At 42.9% G+C, this 17,850-nt stretch overlaps 1 protein-coding gene across 1 annotated transcript in view; it reads right to left on the reverse strand.

The window, feature by feature from the left end:
• The window catches only part of LOC126273161 (solute carrier family 2, facilitated glucose transporter member 10-like), a 79,867-nt gene that overhangs the window by 22,277 nt on the left and 39,740 nt on the right, over positions 1-17,850 (reverse strand). Inside the window, exon 6 of the mRNA XM_049976630.1 lies at positions 901-1,033. Coding sequence (XP_049832587.1) covers positions 901-1,033 — 133 coding nt within the window. The remainder of the gene's footprint in view (positions 1-900; positions 1,034-17,850) is intronic.

The raw sequence follows: 17,850 nt of genomic DNA on the forward strand, positions 1-17,850 counted from the left end.
ACCTTGACATCGCGCTACCATGGACCAGACACTACCAGCTAGGAAGGTCTGGACTAGGACAGGATTGTAGTACAGAAATTTAATTTGACATCATTCGTACTCATAAAAGAACTTAGTTTTCAAGACGAATGGCAGAACTTAACTTTTGTTTCCACTGTATAGTCTAGCAAGTGACTTCATTCTTGGCATTAGCAAGAGCAACCCTTTATGCCAACTAAGAATTACAGAAGAAGTGTTTGTTTATTTGGTGTTTTTCTGGAAGACTCTCTAAGTACATTTAATTTGGTTGTTCAAATAATCAGAATTGTGTGAAGAAACAGTAAGTCAATACAGTCAAGCTTGTGTGTCTTGTATTGGATGTAAAAGCACGTGCTGAAACCGAATATACAAAAACAATGGCTATTACAATTCTATTGTACAAGGCTGAATCAATAATCTAGAAAGGTCATGGCATCAGTAAGAATAAGATTTCAGAAATGAAATTTCTTGGAGTAGTTCAAGCAAGTAGCATAATTGAATAGATCCTCAACAAGGAAAGTCAATAACAAGATATACGGAATAAAAGATCTTCCCAACAACAAAATTATTGACAGATATAAGGTCAATGTTAAATTAAAAAAAAAAAAAAATCAAGAGACTATAACAACTAGATCACTATCACTGGAAAACCGAAATAAGAGCACTGTTTAGGAAGAATACAGATTCTATGCACACTGGCAGGGCTAAGACAAAGAAACAGCTGTTGTCTACATTCAGTATTGTCAAACCTCAATAAAAAGAATGAAACATTAAAATCACTTAGAAGAAACATATTGCCGAATCAGTTTCTTTGACAGACTGTAAAACTAAAATTTTAAGAAATTTTTAAAAATGCAAAAAAGCTTAAAAATGTATACTTACACATTCTTCAGTTCTTGTGCAATCTGATGTAAAGATTTGCCTTTAGTTTCTGGTACAAACAAAAATATCAGTAAAATTCCCATCATGCACACTACACTATTGAGTAGAAATGTTCCAGCCACTGAGAGGGACTCTGAAACAAATGAGAAACCAGTTATAGAGTAAATCAATTGATAATGACATATTTGCTGCACAATAGTAAACTCAACAATTTGTGTACTAAAAGTAAAGAATGAAATCACATGTGACTCTCAGTTTTCCTCTTTAGATTTAAAAATGCAACTTATATGGCAAAAACTAAAGAAAAATATATGGATTTGTAGAAGCCTGCCCAAGCACAATGCTCCTATGTATTGTTTAAATCCCATTTACACCAGAGAAAATGGAAGTAAAAGCACACTAATCAGCAGTCGCAGACAGATTGCATTATTCACTACTATACATTTTTTTCCCTGCGAACAAGCATTTAAACTAGAGAAAACACAAAAGAATGAGTAAAGCATGCCAACCCTATGGAAGCTCACCACTTACAAAAACCAGGGCAAGCCACTCTAATATCTTAGAAGGTACTAAAACTGAAAATACAAGAATCATGAGAGGTAGCTAAAATAGTAACTTAGTAAGTGTGAATGGCTGAGCAGTTACAAAAAATATGGCTGGGCCAGTCACCCTTTAATGCATTAAGAACACATCCCAAAAATTTTAGGAAACAAGTTGAACATATCACTAAACCATAAAACTCTATCCACAGCCATTTGAAAGTAACTTAAAATAGAGGGCAGACCTGTTGGCAAATCTGGTCCGAAAATAAAACACATTCTAGCAAAACGTGGCACACAGAACTGTGCGTCACAAGCATCACGCATTGGAGGGCCCTCTCACCAGAACAAGAAGCCATGCGTCAGAGGGTTGCGACCTATGCGGAAGACAAGTAAGGAGCACCTCACCCCCCCCCCCCCCCCTCCCACTGCATGAGTGGAAGGAGGTGGAGTGGACTTTACTAGATGCAGCTTATTGTCTGTCACTTCAAGCCACTCTTCTTTCCATTGATGCATGACTCTGCACCTAAACAGAAAAGTGATAGCACATTGGGAGATGGCACACTAAACTACCTGAAGATCACGACATGCCTGCTTGGTTGCTACACTTGCCCTTTTATTCCCCTTGACACCCATATGACCTGCCACCCAGCAGAAAGACATATCCTTCCCCAGCCTTTGTAAATGGAGAATGGCACCCTGGATATCCTAGACTACTTTATCTGCTGGATACAAGGGTTGCAGAGGTTGAAGGACATGAAAGGAGTTGGAACAGACGAGGAATTATGCAGGCAAGACACATCTCATTTACTCCAGCATCCTCAAGAATGCAAATAATTTGACATAGACGACAATGAGGTTGGAGACAAACAAATCCTGAGGACATAATCAGGGAAAACAAAATAGCAGCCAACGAAAACTGCCTGGTTAGACCAATCCATGAATACAGCTACTAGTTGTGGAGCTGAGTTAAAACGTTGGAAAATATCATTGTAAAAACATAAGTAGGAGGCTAATATCTCCTGTACTGTACTAAATCTAAAATTATTCTTTGCCTCTGCAGTAACCAGAGTCGTAGTTGGTTAAAATCTCCAATATGAATCAGTATGTGCCCCACAGAGGACTGCAGCTCACACTTCACATGGATTCCAAAGGGCCTCATTGATCATGGACGACTGAAGAAAATGCATTCCATAACTGGACAAGCAACAGTGCAATACATTGGTGAATTCGGAGCAGCGAGGAACTTATACACTTGATGTACCATGATCAGTTTCCACCAGATGGGAAGTGACAGCTCCCCAGCCTCAGCACAAATACTCGGTACGGGGCATCCTTTAAGCACCCATGGCCAGCCTAAGCCTCTCGTAGTGAATAGCATCAAAGATCTCTCACTGAACCTTATACTGTGCACTCATAGTCCAGCTGTGATCTCATGAAACCGCTATAAAACTGGAACAGGCCCAACCTGTCTGCTCCCCAAGACCTGTGGCTAAGGCACTTTAAGACATTCAATATATTCTGGGTCCTTGCCTTCAGGTACTTTAGACCTGATAACCACAACAAGATGGCATAATGTTTCAGATCATGAGTAAGGTGCAAAAGTTATGTTTCTATGTGTCTAAAAAAAAGCTGTGAACTGTCCAACAGCCTTGCAGATGACACAATGTATGCTGAGAAAAATGGCAACAAAGAAACAAACAAAATATGTCGGAAACAGTGGCAACAATTGTAATATCATGCTATGATATACAGTAAATAAGAATTAAAGAACCCACTGATGATGGAGATATTTGTCACTGAAACTAGTTTGGGGGAATAAACAAAAACAAATAATGAAAGTGTTCTGCATCAAGGTGGACTCACAACCTCATATTATTGTTTTTGTATGCAAACACAGATAAATGGAAGAGTTTCAAGATATAGTTATTACTCTCCAGTCAGTGCAACCATCGCTCTTTCCACCATATGATGAATCGGCTGAAGACTGGGACTCCTAAGAGGCATTGTTACACCAACATTTCCACATTTTTTGCTTGGCCAATGCAAACCTGTGTAGAGCTTTCTTTCTTTCCAGACTTTCTCCACACATGTATCAGTCATTGGACCAATGTGTGCCTTTGCAAGAACCGGCCAGCTTATCATTTGATGAAATGTGCAAGCTTCTCTCAACCTATTACTGTGACAGAATGCATGTCATTGCGACGCGTGTAGAATTTCACCATTGTCAGAAATGCCCAATCCAATCTTACAAAGCCTGGGCTGCAGAATTACTTGGGTTGAGCCACTGTTGTAAATTAGTCACTGGAACTCATCACAAATCCTATGCTGATCACATGGAACATGATGTTATTATTCATTCGGACCTGGATACGGAAATCTGCAAAAAAGCACTTCAATGTGAGAATGTGATGCTTATGGAAGTGATCAACATAGCACAGTCCTTTAAAGTGTCACAGGCCAGAGGCAATCAGATTGCTGCATGCAGTGAGGTATCAGAAGTTGCTCAACAATCTCTGTTAGACACACTGCAAGTGTTCAGGATGACGGGGAAGCTGTTGCAGCAGTACAACCTTCAATTCAGCGTCGCATGGGGTAGCATTGGTTACGGCCACAGCAGCGGCCACATGCCCCTCTTCCATCTTGCTCTTACTGCTTCATCCAACATGAGCTTGCTGCATGCCCTAAGCGTTGGTCGGTTTGCAACAAGTGTTGAAAGAAAGGCCACAGTGCATCGGTGTGTAACTGATCTTCAAACATGGCAGACACAGTAGTACCGATGTACATAAACTATATTTCTACACTAACTATTTCTCTTAACAAATTGTTGGTTAACTTATGTGTGTTTAATACAGCACTAAAAATGCAAGTGGACACACAAACATACATGGATTTGGGCTCCCCTCCCCTCACACAGGTTTCACAGAAGTTTGATAGCTACAATAAACAACAAATTCTGATCCAAGGTCAGTTTTCCACTCCTGTCTCTTATCTGTTGTTAACCCTCTAACCTCCCTTGTTGTGGGTCATTTCTATATCACAGGCCTATTCAGGTTAGATGCATTTAACACTTTCTCCACTGCCGATGAGGTAAATTTATTTTCAGATCAAGTTCCGTATCAGCAACTGGAGTCCCTCTGATCTGAGTTTTCGTCTCTGTCTTCCCCTGGGCTAGGTTGTGTTACCTAGGTTCACATTACCATGAAAGATTCTGCCCACCATCGTGTCGCACCAAAGCTTTGGCCCATTGGCATGTGTATTGGCCGGAGATAGACGGGGACATTACGCAGCTTATCACAACGTTCACTCACTGTGTTCAGCAACAGGCAGCCTCATGACCATCTTTTACCCTGGCCAACGCAGCAGCACCCATGGGAGCATCTACATGTCAGTTTTGTTGGCCCCTACCTAAACCAGTAGTGGCTCACTGTAATGGACACCTATTCTAAGTTTCTCTATGTGGCACACTGACTGTCCACTAACATGGCGGCCATTATTTCGGCCCTGTCGAAGATTTTTCCAACTTAGGGACTTCAGTACACCGTGGTTACCGATAACTGTCTCGAGTTTGTTTCTCGAGAATTTGCATCTTTTCATCAGTCTAGTGATGTTCACCATCTCATAGCTCTCCCGTTTCATCCTCAATCTAATGGTGATGCCAAAAGCATGTTTCAGATGTTTAAAACTCAGATGCAGAAGTACATACCTCTCAGGTCCTCTGAAGCTGCTATAGATTCATCTGCTGCATCTGATGCCGTGTCTGCCGGTGTCACTGGCTCCCCGATGGTTCCGGCCAGTTGTACCTGTGCTCATGGATTTGGTCACCTGCCGAACTGGGTCCCTACCATCACTGAGCGTCACTGGGGACAGCGTCAATGTGCCATCCGCACTTCTGATGGGTGAACGTCCCGTCACTTTGACCAGCTGTGCTTGCACACTCGGGGCCTATTCTGAAGAGTTCACCACGTCCCACGACCCCACCGCAACTGATGCCTGCTCCTGTGCTGCAAACGGTCTGGTTTGCACCACAGAGGGGATCGCTATCTGGCAGATTGATGGCTGGTGTTTCACCTGGCAGATCACTGCCTGGTGTTTCTGCCTCTGCCCCCACTCCATGACTGCCATCACCAGTGCAGCCCCAGCTTCACCTGCTGTGCCGCAGCCGCAGCCACTGCCTGATGATGCCTCCAGTGCTGACCGCTGACCTCATTGAGGAAATCACTATGGAGAGACAGTCCACAGTCCTGCCCTATGGTCTCTCACGAATGGGGGGCAGCGTACCAACCCGCCCCTTCATCACTTTTGCCCATACCCGCTGGTGCCTACCAGCCACATACTGCAGCAGCTGCCTTTGTCCAGCATGAAATGGACATTGGCGCCCTCACTGGCTTTTTCCATGACTTGTAATTTCAATGCCTTGTGAGGTTTTTTCTCCCAAGGTAGCAGTGCTTTTTCTTTCCCTACCATGCATTTTAGGTGCATAGTGTTTTTATACATGCATGAATGTAATTTTTTTTTTTTTACATTGTGTTACTGTTGTCCAGTCTATATGTTCAATGCTATGCACAACCTGTACCTTACATGTTGCTCTATAAAGTACTATGTTCCATAAATCATGTTCGTTCTTGTTATAACATTGGTCCAGAAATCTCACAAAATTTGTAAAAGGTTGAATGGTTTCCTGCATATGCAAGTTAGGTGAAGTAAAGTGACAATGCAAACAATTCAAATGAACACACACACACACACACACACACACACTTATTGGCAGAAAATGTACAACCCATCTTTGCAAGCACACTCTTAAAACCTCTTCATTGTAAGTGGCAACTGTCAAGTCATTGTTGCAGTACTGGAGCAGAAACAGGAAACTGCAAAATCATACACAAATAAGGAGCATTGTCCAAGACTCCTAACCATAAACATCATATTGTTTATGGCTATGGCAAAGAGGGTAACAATTATACAACTGCCTTGTGGAACACTACCTTTTTGCTGCTCAAAATGATCCAACAGCACTTCACCAACTCAGTATCTAAAAAGAGCTTACAGAGGAAGGGCTGTGAGAATGAACAGGTAGCCATGAGAGCCTCAATGGTGGAGCTGCCCTAGAATAACTTGTCTCCAATAGTATCGCACACCTTACTGATGTCAAAGGATATACCAACACAGCAGTGGTTACATAGGAAAGCTTGCTGGATAGCCACCTCTAGTAGGGTCAGGTTGTCAACATTGGATCAAAACCTTCTCAATGCACATTGAGAGTGGCAAAGGAGTTGCCTCATCTCTAACATCCAGGGGGGATGACAGTTAACCATTTGTTCCAGGGTCTTTCCTACACAGCGTGTAGGGTTCTTTCCTTGTTTGAGGAGAGATATAAAAATGGCCTCTGTTCAGTTGTTGAGAAAGTGGCCTGTCTGCCATACCCAATTCAGACATTCGAGGATAATTTTCTTCGAAGCTGCCTGCAAAAGTCAAAGCATTTCATCATGACCAGGTACAAGATCACAAGCCTCAGACAATGCCAAATCTAGCTCCCACATGGAAAAAAGGCACTTACAAGACTCATAATAGTTGGCACTGAGGCCCAAATGGCTCCTCTCTATGGTCACACATCAGCAACAGAACATCTGATTGGCATGGCAGTAGTCGTAGCAAAATGCTCTGCCATCGTCTGTGAGATGTCTCTGGGTGTCATTTGGAGATAGCCTTGTTTCAGCACTGCTGCTAATGGTAAGCAACTGTTTTTAATGGAAAGCCTCCTGATGGCTTCCTATACTTTTGTAGAGAAGGTAGAGTGGTTGATACAGTCCAGGGATTGTTGTTGTGACCTTTTTTATTGCTCTCCTTAATCTTGTATCAAGTTTTGGCTCCCTTGACTCAAAACAACTAGATGATTGGATGGGGGGGGGGGGGGGGGGTGGTCTGCTGTTGGGCCACATTTAAACCATTGTATAGCCACGTGCCTGACCTGGATTGCTGAACCCCAATAACTAGTCTACCAAGGCAAAGGTTGCCGCCTAAGATGACCTGATCATTTTAGGATGGGTAAGTCAGTGGCATGGTGGATCACTCGTGTGATGTGGTCCACCCATTCCTGGATGCTCCCTCAGTGTTCAACACAGCCAGCTGACTGAACAGCAGCCAGTTAGCTCTGTTGACCATCCATTTCTGTGGCTTTCTGTCTGGTAATACTCCAGTCAATAGGTGGATCCACAATGGGAAGCAGCCACTGGTACGAAGATCATCCATTGCTTCTTACAGAGCAGAATATGTGTGGGCTGAAGAGCAGATAGAGAGGTCCATGGTTGAGGATACCAGGTAGCAGCTGAGAAATTAGGTGCATTGCCCATGTTGAGAATGTACAGCTCATGAGACAAATGAGGATCTCCAAAATTTGACCCTTAGGGCAAGCTGGGTTTGAATCCCATGTCCCATAATACATTACTGGCATTGAAGTAACCCAATAGAGAAATGGGTAAGAGAGTTGTTCTACAAGATCTGTGACAGCCGCAGAGTCTATCGCATCTTGTGGAGGTAAATACAGCAAAAACCAATGATTCTCTAACACACTAGAATTTCAACTTCAATTGCTCGCAGGTCAGTAGCCAGGGGAAGACAGAGGGATGGCACAAGTTATTGACAAACACAGTGACCCTAGCACTGGCCCTTTCCCCAGTCAAGTCATCCTTGGAATGGAAAATGTAGCCCCTAACACAAGGGCATCAGACGCTTTAAAATTAATTTCCTGCTATCATAAGCACATGGGGTGCTCTTCTGCTAGGAATTTATGTTCCCCAACTGGAGTCCTGAACTCATTAATGTTCCACTGTAGTATGGGTTCCAATGATCAAGGGGGTTGCACTGTCACCATGTCTTACCGCAAAGGAGTATAGCCCCAAATGGGTGGAGGTTCAGTCTTGCGCGAGATGAGTGCCACAGGCCAACATCAAGGTGCATCGGCTCAGGAGATTAACCATGAGAGATGTCAGAATGACGTCAACATCATTGGACTGTTTGATTCACATCTCAATCAGTGACTAACACTTTGCCTACCCCTTTTTTTTTTGCCTTGGGGAGGTTTCATAGACAATTGTGGTGGCGGTATGGGCAGCACTGGATGGTGGATCAGACAACCTTTAGAGGGAGGAATCTCAACAATGTCAGCAACCACGACCTTTTCTGATGTTCTGGGGGGAGCGCAATGACAAACGCAGATACTAGTGCTGACACTAGCAACCTGCATTTGTGTAGCTGTACAGGCTTTTTATGAGTGGAAGCAACTGACATAGCAGATGTTGAAGGGATTTGGGGGGGGGGGGGGGGGGAGGCAGCATGGCCTCATACATCTTTTAGGCCTCACCATATGTGATGCACTTCTTAGTTGTAAGCTCTTGTATCTTCCATTCTTCAAGATATACACTGATCAGCTATAATATTATGAGCATTGACCTTCTATCAACATAAACTCATCCAGGTGGTAGCAGCGTCACCTGGCAAGGAATGACCACAAGTCAGACACACACACACGGTGTATGTAGTACCAGTGAGCATGCTGCCCGTGTGTAGAATGGGGAAGGTGCACAATCTATGCGAGTTTGACAGAAGGCAGATTGTATCATGTTTCCTGACAGTAATGGCATTTTTCAACAAGTTAATGTGCCATGTCACAAGGCCAGGAGCGTGTTGGATTACTTCGAGGAACACACTGGTGAGTTCCACGTGCTGTGCTGTGCTGCCACCCCCCCCCCCCCCCCCCCCGTCCCCCCAATTTGCCAGATTTGAACCTGATTGAACACATCTGGGATGTGACTGAACGTGACATCAGAGTTCACTGGCCCCCTCCCAGGAATGTATGGGAATTACGCGACTTGTGTGAACACATGTGGTGCCAACTAACTCCAGTGACCTACCAAAGCCTCATTACTTCCATACCATGCCGCATTGCTGATATTGTCCATGCCAAATGTGTACATACCAGCTACCAAAGTAGGTGGTCATAATGTTCAGGCTGATCAGTGTATACAACAGTCCCTACTACAGACAGGGTCATCCCTTGAGCGAATCACACTCTTCAAAGGAGATGAACAAATAACACTTTCTTCGGTGGTCTTACCACATTTATTACAAGTGGATTCTCCCTTATATCTTAAAAGTGATGTTCCCAAAAAGTGCTAGCATTTAAAACAGCACATAGGATTTGGGATACAGGGCCACACACTTAAGCAAAGGGAACCTGTTTTGACATGCCCTGGGAGTTTTGTGCTATTGAACTTAAGCATAAAGGAGTCGAATTTTAGCAGATCCCCATCCACCCTCTTCATGATATTTTGCACACTGACTTTACCTTCTTGAGCCCACTTATCATTTAATTTTTCTTTGAGAATGTTCACAATACATTTTTGCTGTAGTTTAAGGTGGTGTGTAGCTCAGTTTCAATGACATATTCCTCAAGGTGTTTCACTTCTGCAGGTTTTTCACCTGTTGGAAACGAGAGGTTTTGACCAACATTGTCCCATTGTGCAAATGTTTAACAGATTTTAATGTACCTGCTATGCCCTCTGAACCCTTCTGAATGTAGAAAGAGGAAACTTTTTCGAAGCTTCCCTCCTTTTGTTTAGCTATGGAAAGAACATTCTGACCAACAGTACGTGTTCCCTTACAACAGTCTTGTTGGGAGGACTTGTCAGACAAGGCCTCGTGAGAGATTTGGTTTTGATAAATACCAGCGGCCCACCCATTCTGCTGGGAGGTGGAGGAGAAAATTTCAAGGGTTTCATGTCAGCCCACAAGCAGTTACGGAAATAATGTTCCCATCACACAGAGTACCACTTGCCTGAGTAAGCCTCATAAGCTGAGGTGCAGCAGTTTCTCCAGAAGTTGTCTGCTGCTAACTGTTCCACCTAAACAACAATGCATCTCACTGGCATGCAGCACACTGTGGAACTGAGGTGGGTTTTTTTTACCATCCTGACAATCTGGGTGGTCAAGCCAAGAGTCCCATTCCTTCTGGCACACTGTTCCATCAATGCACAGTGCGGTGGTCACTGAAGCATGCCCCAGAGATTACAGTGATGAAAGACTAGCAGCACTTACTAGCCCCAGCTCAGGCACACCAGTGTTGCTACACCCCTACCCAGCAAACGAATGCTGAGGCCCTGAGGACCGTATGTCAGTTGAGGTCTTTCAATGGCTTCTCACTACAACTGAGGAGGAAATTAAAAATCAAAATACTCTTCAAGTATAATAAAAGTACTTATAAGAGAGATAATATCAATGAATTATGATTAAGAAATTGACTGTCACATAAGCCATTTGACAAAATCTGCTACATAGTTGTTGTGAGTGGAGATAACATAATTTTGTGAAAATGAATTTTACTTGTTTTAGACACCTCTAAAATAACAATGAGACATCAGTCATGTAATCACAGCTATGTGAAAGTAAGCAACAAGAATAAGTAAATCTTCTAATCAGTATAATAGATACATATCCATATTTGTTTACTTTCAAGAAAATTAATTGTACTGTTCCTTTTTAATAAAAAGTAATACAAATCTTGTGCTTACTCATTGCTCTCTAGCGTTTTTTAAGTGTCTAATGGGGTTTCGTCTGTCTCCTGTCCCTAGTTGGACCATCAAGTACCTTGGCAACTTTCTACCACTTTTTTTTTACCATTTTTACAGTGAATCTCTAGGCTGCCACAAGCAGCTATGGTATTTATATTCTTCTATCATCAGCAGTAAATTCCCATCAGACCATTCCATTGCTCACACAATATGTGTCAACAACAAAAGTAGTTTGCATGCAAAACAGCAGTCAAATATACACTTTGTGCTGCTAGCACCAAAGCAGAGAGGATGCAAACTTCTTACGACGCTTCACTAAAAGACTGACAACTAACATAATATGAACAAGCACCAGTGAATGCAGAATGGATATGACCAATGCTGTTTGCTCTTGTTCACCCACCTTTTATACCAGAGAGAATTCTCATTCACATACACTTGTTTACATGTGCATGCTCCAGTGTAAAGTAAGCTTTAGTGTCTTCAGGTAAGCTGTAAATGTAAATCTGAACCCTGTTCACAGGCCCTGGTGGGTATATCGGTAGTGACTGATCACCATGTCACCTCCGCCAATTGTATCACTGGATGCAGTATGTGAGTTCAGCACACAGCTTTCTATGGTGCTGTCAGTTTCCGTGACTTGGAGATGCTACTACTCAGTTAAGTAGCTCCTCAACTGGTATCATGAGACTGGGTGCAACTCGTTCCAGTCCTCCCACCAAGTAAAGATCCCTAGAATGGCGGAAATCGAACCCAGGTCGTCCTCATGGCAGTCAGCTAACCACCCAGTACACATTTTTTCTATGTTCACTACACATATCTTTGTTGGAAATTGGCCAAATGAAAGATAATATATGGCTTGGTGGCTACGTGAGTTAAATGTCAGCCTTCCAACCAAAAGGTTCAGGTTTCAACCCCCAATCAGTACTATATTTTTTGCCTAAAGTTACCATTTTTTTCACATCTTTCAAAGAATTGTGTATGCAAAAATGTGAAGTTACACTGTGGACTTCCCACCCCTCCCCCTCTCCCTATAATTGGCAGTCAGTCAGTTCAAAAGTAGTAAGACCATCACCATCAGGATTTCCGTCCAGCGAGCCGGGCAGGAACTTTGTGAACGATATGCCTCCATTGGTTTCTGTCCTGGAATAACTTTCCCTCTCCACTACATCCCATGTTACTCCTCTCCTGGTCTGTCCATCTCTTTCTAGGCTGCCCAATTGGTCTTCTTCCTGGTACCTCCATCTTCAAATACTGTCATGGAGTTCGAGTCGGGGTGCATTCGCTTCACATGACCGAACCCCGTCAATCTCAAAGCACTCATTCCCTCCTCTGTAGTCAATGTCACCTGCAGGTCTCTCCTTACATAATAATTCCTGACTTTGTCTCTCCTAGTTTTTTGTAGAGCTGAGCTAAGGAACGTCATTTCACATGCTTGTATTTGACTTTCTTCTCTCTTATTTACGACACAGGCCTCTAGACTAAACATAATGATTGGCAGGAGATAAGTTTTATACATTGTCTGTTTGGCTCTTTGAGGGACTTCCTTGTCCCAGATTAGATTTCGTACTTGGTGGAAGAAGCTAGACCCTTTTGTTATTCTGTTTCCTAGTTTGGAAATTCCATCACATGTTATGATGCTACCCAGGTAATTGAAGCTCTTCACACATTCAACCTTCTCCCCCTCCAGTATGATGTGACAAGGTGTGGGTGTCCTGCTAATCTTCATTGCCACTGTCTTATTCCTACTCATAGCTAACTTGAATTTTTTAAATTCTGTGTTCCAGAAATCTACCCTCCTCTGAACCTCCATTTCCGTCTCTCCCCAAATGGAAATGTCATCAGCAGAAACAAAATATCTTCATCTTCTTCTTCCTTGATTTCTTTCACGATTGTGTCCATAAGAATAATGAAGAGTAATGGGGAGGGTGAACTGCCTCGCCGAACACCTCTCTTTTTCTTAAACCATTTTGATCTTCCAATTCCTACTTGTACACTGCTCTCACAGCCATCATACAGCATCTGGACTTTTTTAATTAATGAATCAGGAACATTATGTTTTCTCAAGCATTCCTGTATTTTATCCCTTGGTACACTGTCATATGCTTTATCCAAATCCACGAATACTACTATTAACTCCTTTTCTTTTTCCCAATATTTCTCCATTAACTGATGGAGGGAGAAAATGAGATCTATTGTTCCCCTATTACTTCTGAACCCATGCTGTTGTTCCTCTAATTGGCATTCTTTTTCTATGACCTTTTCCATTACCTTAAGGCAGTGTGATAACAGTGTGATTCCTCGGTAGTTGGTGCATTTCTTCCTACTACTATTCTTGAACAATGGTATTACAATTCCTTCCTCCTCAGAGGACACCGCCTTAACATAGCACTATCCGTGTGGGTGAGGTGGTTTCCATGCTCTGGATCTGGAGGGCTACGTCGGCGGTAAGGCGCTTCTGGCGGAGATGGCACCCCTTCCCTCCTAAGGGCAAATGAGGAGTGGAACCACTGCCTTGTGGTTAAGAGGGATCTTCACATGCTGACAAAGTAAATCCTGAAAGAAAATCCTCAAATGCTTTAGGCTTAGCAGGCCAGCAGATAAAAAGTTGTCATTGTTTTCAATCAAAGAATGAGTAAGAAATCTGTGATGTCCAAATCCAACTTCAGGCTCAGGACAGCTTTACCTTAAAAGATATAGCACTTAACGTGTTCTGAAAAACAATCAGGTATCACAGCCTCACACCTGAGGTGTCAACTGACACTGCATTCCAATGGAGGGGATGAAGACGTTCTTTTTAAAGGAACCCAAAAGGTGTAATTACAACTGTCCAGTAGCGCAATGGATAACGCCGCTAACGTAGACAGCAATATAAGATGATATGTTGAGGCCAGCAGTCCCTCAGTCTTCCTCTACAGATATGTGTAGTTTTCCCAGATTGATCACATTCCATGTGTGCCATTGCTGTCTTAACTGTTACTTGTTCTGTGTACTCCACACCTTCACATTTCTACACTAATTCATTGTAATTAATCACGTGTAAGAATAATTACTTTTCCTGCAATACATCCTACGTTTCCATAACCCTCCTGGCCTCAACCTTCGTTAGTCACTGTCTTCACCCATCCAGCCCCCTCTCTGTTCCCATTCCAGCACTACAAAGCCGTCATTTCACCACCACACCCAGACTTTTAATTTATTTTTGTTTTTATTTCTCTTCTTTCCACTACTTACCCCCTTCCCCTCCCCCTTCGTACCTGTTATCCTGCCCTCCATCTAAACTGCAACACTACACTGTCCACGACTCCCACCACACTATCTCTCCCCCTCCCCGACCCAGCCTCCGCCTTACCCCCACCCAGTCGCCACTCCCATTATGCACTAGTGCTGCTGCTCTCAGTGTAGTTTCAGCTCTATGATACTGCAGACGTGTGTGCAAGTTGCATTTGCTTGAGTGTGTGTGCGTGTGTGTCTACTGCTGACAAAGGCCTTAATGGCCGAAAGCTATGAGTGTGTGATTCTTTTAATTGTGCCTATTGCACCTTAGCATCTCCGCTATATGGTGAGTAGTAACTTTCTTTCTCTGGTATTGTTACATTCCATCCTGGATTTTCCATTGTTTGATTTAATAATTATCCATTCAAAGATACAAAGAACAGTCCAGGAACAACATTTAGAGTAAAAAACTTACATGTAGCTGCTAACTCACACTGAAAAGGTAGTTCATCCTGCTTCATTCTCATAGACCTTATATTGCAGAAAACTTAACTGGATATAGCTTCTTAGTGCCACTTAATATAACCCAGTAGACGTATGGCTGAATAAGTCTGTTCTGTCTACTGTGAAAATGGCACAGGGCAGACGTATCCATTAACGATATTTAAGGGGAATGAGATTTCCACTCTGCAGCGGAGTGTGCGCTGATATGAAACTTCCCGGCAGATTAAAACTGTGTGCCGGACTGAGACTCGAACTCGGGACCATTGCCTTTCACAGACAAGTGCTCTACCATCTCAGCTACCCATATCAGCGCACACTCCGCTGCAGAGTGAAAATCTCATTCTGGAAACATCCCCCAGGCTGTGGCTAACCCATGTCTCTGCAATATCCTTTCTTTCAGGAGTGCTAGTTCTGCAAGGTTCGCAGAAGTGCTTCTGTTAAGTATGGAAGGTAGGACACGAGGTACTGGCAAAAGTGAAGCTGTGAGGATGGGGCGTGAGTCGTGCTTGGGTAGCTCAGATGGTAGAGCACTTGTCTGTGAAAGGCAAAGGTCCCGAGTACGAGTCACGGTCCGGCACACAGTTTTAATCTGCCAGGAAGTTTCAATATTTAAGGGGTTTGAAAACAGTATGACACACACAAGTAAATCAGAAACACAGTAAAAAGGGAAGACGTAGAAATGCCAATGAACATCTCACTACAACAAGATAGTGATAGACACATCAATGAAGATGTATAGACAGCTAGAAAATGAGGTGAGTAATGGTCTGGAGGTACAGTTCGCTGTGGGAGTTAGTACAGTGTAATGAGTAAAAGAAAGCCTGAGAATGAGTGCTGTGATGGGTACTTGCACTAATCCCTATCCTGATGAAACTTTCTGCTTTCCTTTCACCTGCTTTCATTATTTCATTATTGTCTTTTGTCATCTGAATCTTAATTTTATGGTTTGGTCCCTCTTTTATAGTTTGCAGTGCCTGTTATTATTATTATTATTATTATTATTATTATTATTATTCTTGAGTTTCTCCCGGCGTATTTGACAATCAAAATATCCAGGGGTGTACTGCCGGTCTATAGTGTCCAACGGGCACAATATTTTGGTGAGCAGCCATAGCGTACGGATCTCCGTGCCGGCACGTTCACAGGATCTCAGTCCGTCAGTTCACCTGATGATGGCGACATGTTTGATCGCCGAAATATTGTGCCCGTTGGACACTATAGACCGGCAGTACACCCATGGATATTTTGATTATTATTATTGTTAACAGAAAAACAGCAAATGAGTTCACTATGCTGGATTTTGTAGTTCACAACTTGCTGGATACTTCGCAAGTGTCTAGGACTGGGTAGTGGATTGGTGGATAATTCATAAAGATCTCAGTAAAGTGGCTTTCTGTAGTTCACAGATGGATAATTTATCAGTGTCAATGGTTTTCAAATGTCCATTAAGATCTTTTGGCATTGCTTCCAGTAGTCTGAGCAACGCTGGGACCACTTTCACTGGGTTAAACCTGAGCCAGTGTAGTTCGATTTTCAAGTCCTTATATCGGGAAAGTTTTGGTAGTTGTTTCTCGTCATTTTTGCTATCATCTATGATTGCAATGCCAATGATACACACCTTCTTTTTCTCCACAACTGTGATGTCTGGCGTACTGCATTCCGGTACCTGATCTCTGATGGTCTTAAGTACCTCAGAAATTTAACTTATTCATTTTAGACAACTTTTTATGGTTTGTGGTCTTCCCAATTCCTTGCCACCTGCAGATGGCAATTTTTCCAGGGGTTCATTTGTGCCACAGCTATGTGTGTCTGCCTCAAATCAGTCTGAGTGATTTTTTTGCAGCAGCTTCAGATATGGTCCACTGATGCCACTGTTTCTTTCCATGTTATGTTACTGCACTACTTTGTCTCATTTATTCTTTAGTTTCAGTTTGTTCTCCCCTTACCTGGCATGCTGATTCCCCTCTCTATCATTTATATGAGCTGCAGATACTTCAGTCATGATTCATCTTATGATGTCATCTGTTGTGCCTATTTCTATCTGATCCGCTTCACAAGTTCTGGCAAACACAGAATAAGTTTGTCAGAATGTCAGAATTTATTTACAATGTGAGACTCTTACAGTTCTTTTTTGAATTTTACACAGTTCTATTCCATAATGATTCCATGTTGTCAACAACCACCTTCCTTCCCCAACAGCTGCTGTCTTGTGACACCCACACCCACGCGCGCCCACACCCACGCGCGCCCGCACCCACACGCACACGCACACGCACACGCAGAGAGTGAGAGTGAGAGTGAGAGTGAGAGTGAGAGTGAGAGTGAGAGTGAGAGTGAGAGTGAGAGTGAGAGTGAGAGTGAGAAGCAGAAGGAGAGGGGGCAGGTTGACTTGGGGGGGGGGGGGGGGGGGCTGAGATTGGTATTTTCATGTCACTGAAGCCAACCTACAACTCAGATTCCTCTAAAACAGTCAGGAGTGAATCTCTAGTCCCAGATACAATCCTGCCCTAAAGTGCAGCACTAGGGCTACGACTTTCTGAACTCATATCATGAAATTTGACTCCCCCCATCTGCTAACACTACACCAGTGCTCCAACTGAACCTCACTAACATCAAAATCACACCCTCTGCTCCTTTTCAGTCGACTTCTTTGCAATGTAATTCATATTATTAGGACTGTGCTGCCAATTATGAGCCCTCACTGGGATCACCCATGTCACACGCCATCTTAAATGCAACCATTGTCAGTCTCTTGGTCAATAAAAAACCACTAGGCCGTCATTAGGGATGAATGTACACTGCCCATACTTGTAAGACACTGCAGCACAACATCCATAATTTTGATGTCTGCTTCAAAATGAGGGAGATCTGGACTATTCTGTCACCTCAATGCTTCAACTATAAGGTGAGCTGAAACCTTTACTTGTTACATTATTTACCCACCAAGGAATTCTAATTACAATATGCACTTTTAGTTTAAAAGGGATAGAATGAAAATAAGGTTTTGTTCATTTCAATACTTTTTGCAATCGGTAAAGTAGAATTTTCCCCAACTTTACAGATTTTCAAATCTCATTTATTGATCACATTTCACTGTTTATTTCCAACTTGCCTTATCCTGC

The sequence above is a fragment of the Schistocerca gregaria genome, chromosome 5, assembly GCF_023897955.1.
Source record: "Schistocerca gregaria isolate iqSchGreg1 chromosome 5, iqSchGreg1.2, whole genome shotgun sequence".
NCBI classification, from domain to species: domain Eukaryota; kingdom Metazoa; phylum Arthropoda; class Insecta; order Orthoptera; family Acrididae; genus Schistocerca; species Schistocerca gregaria.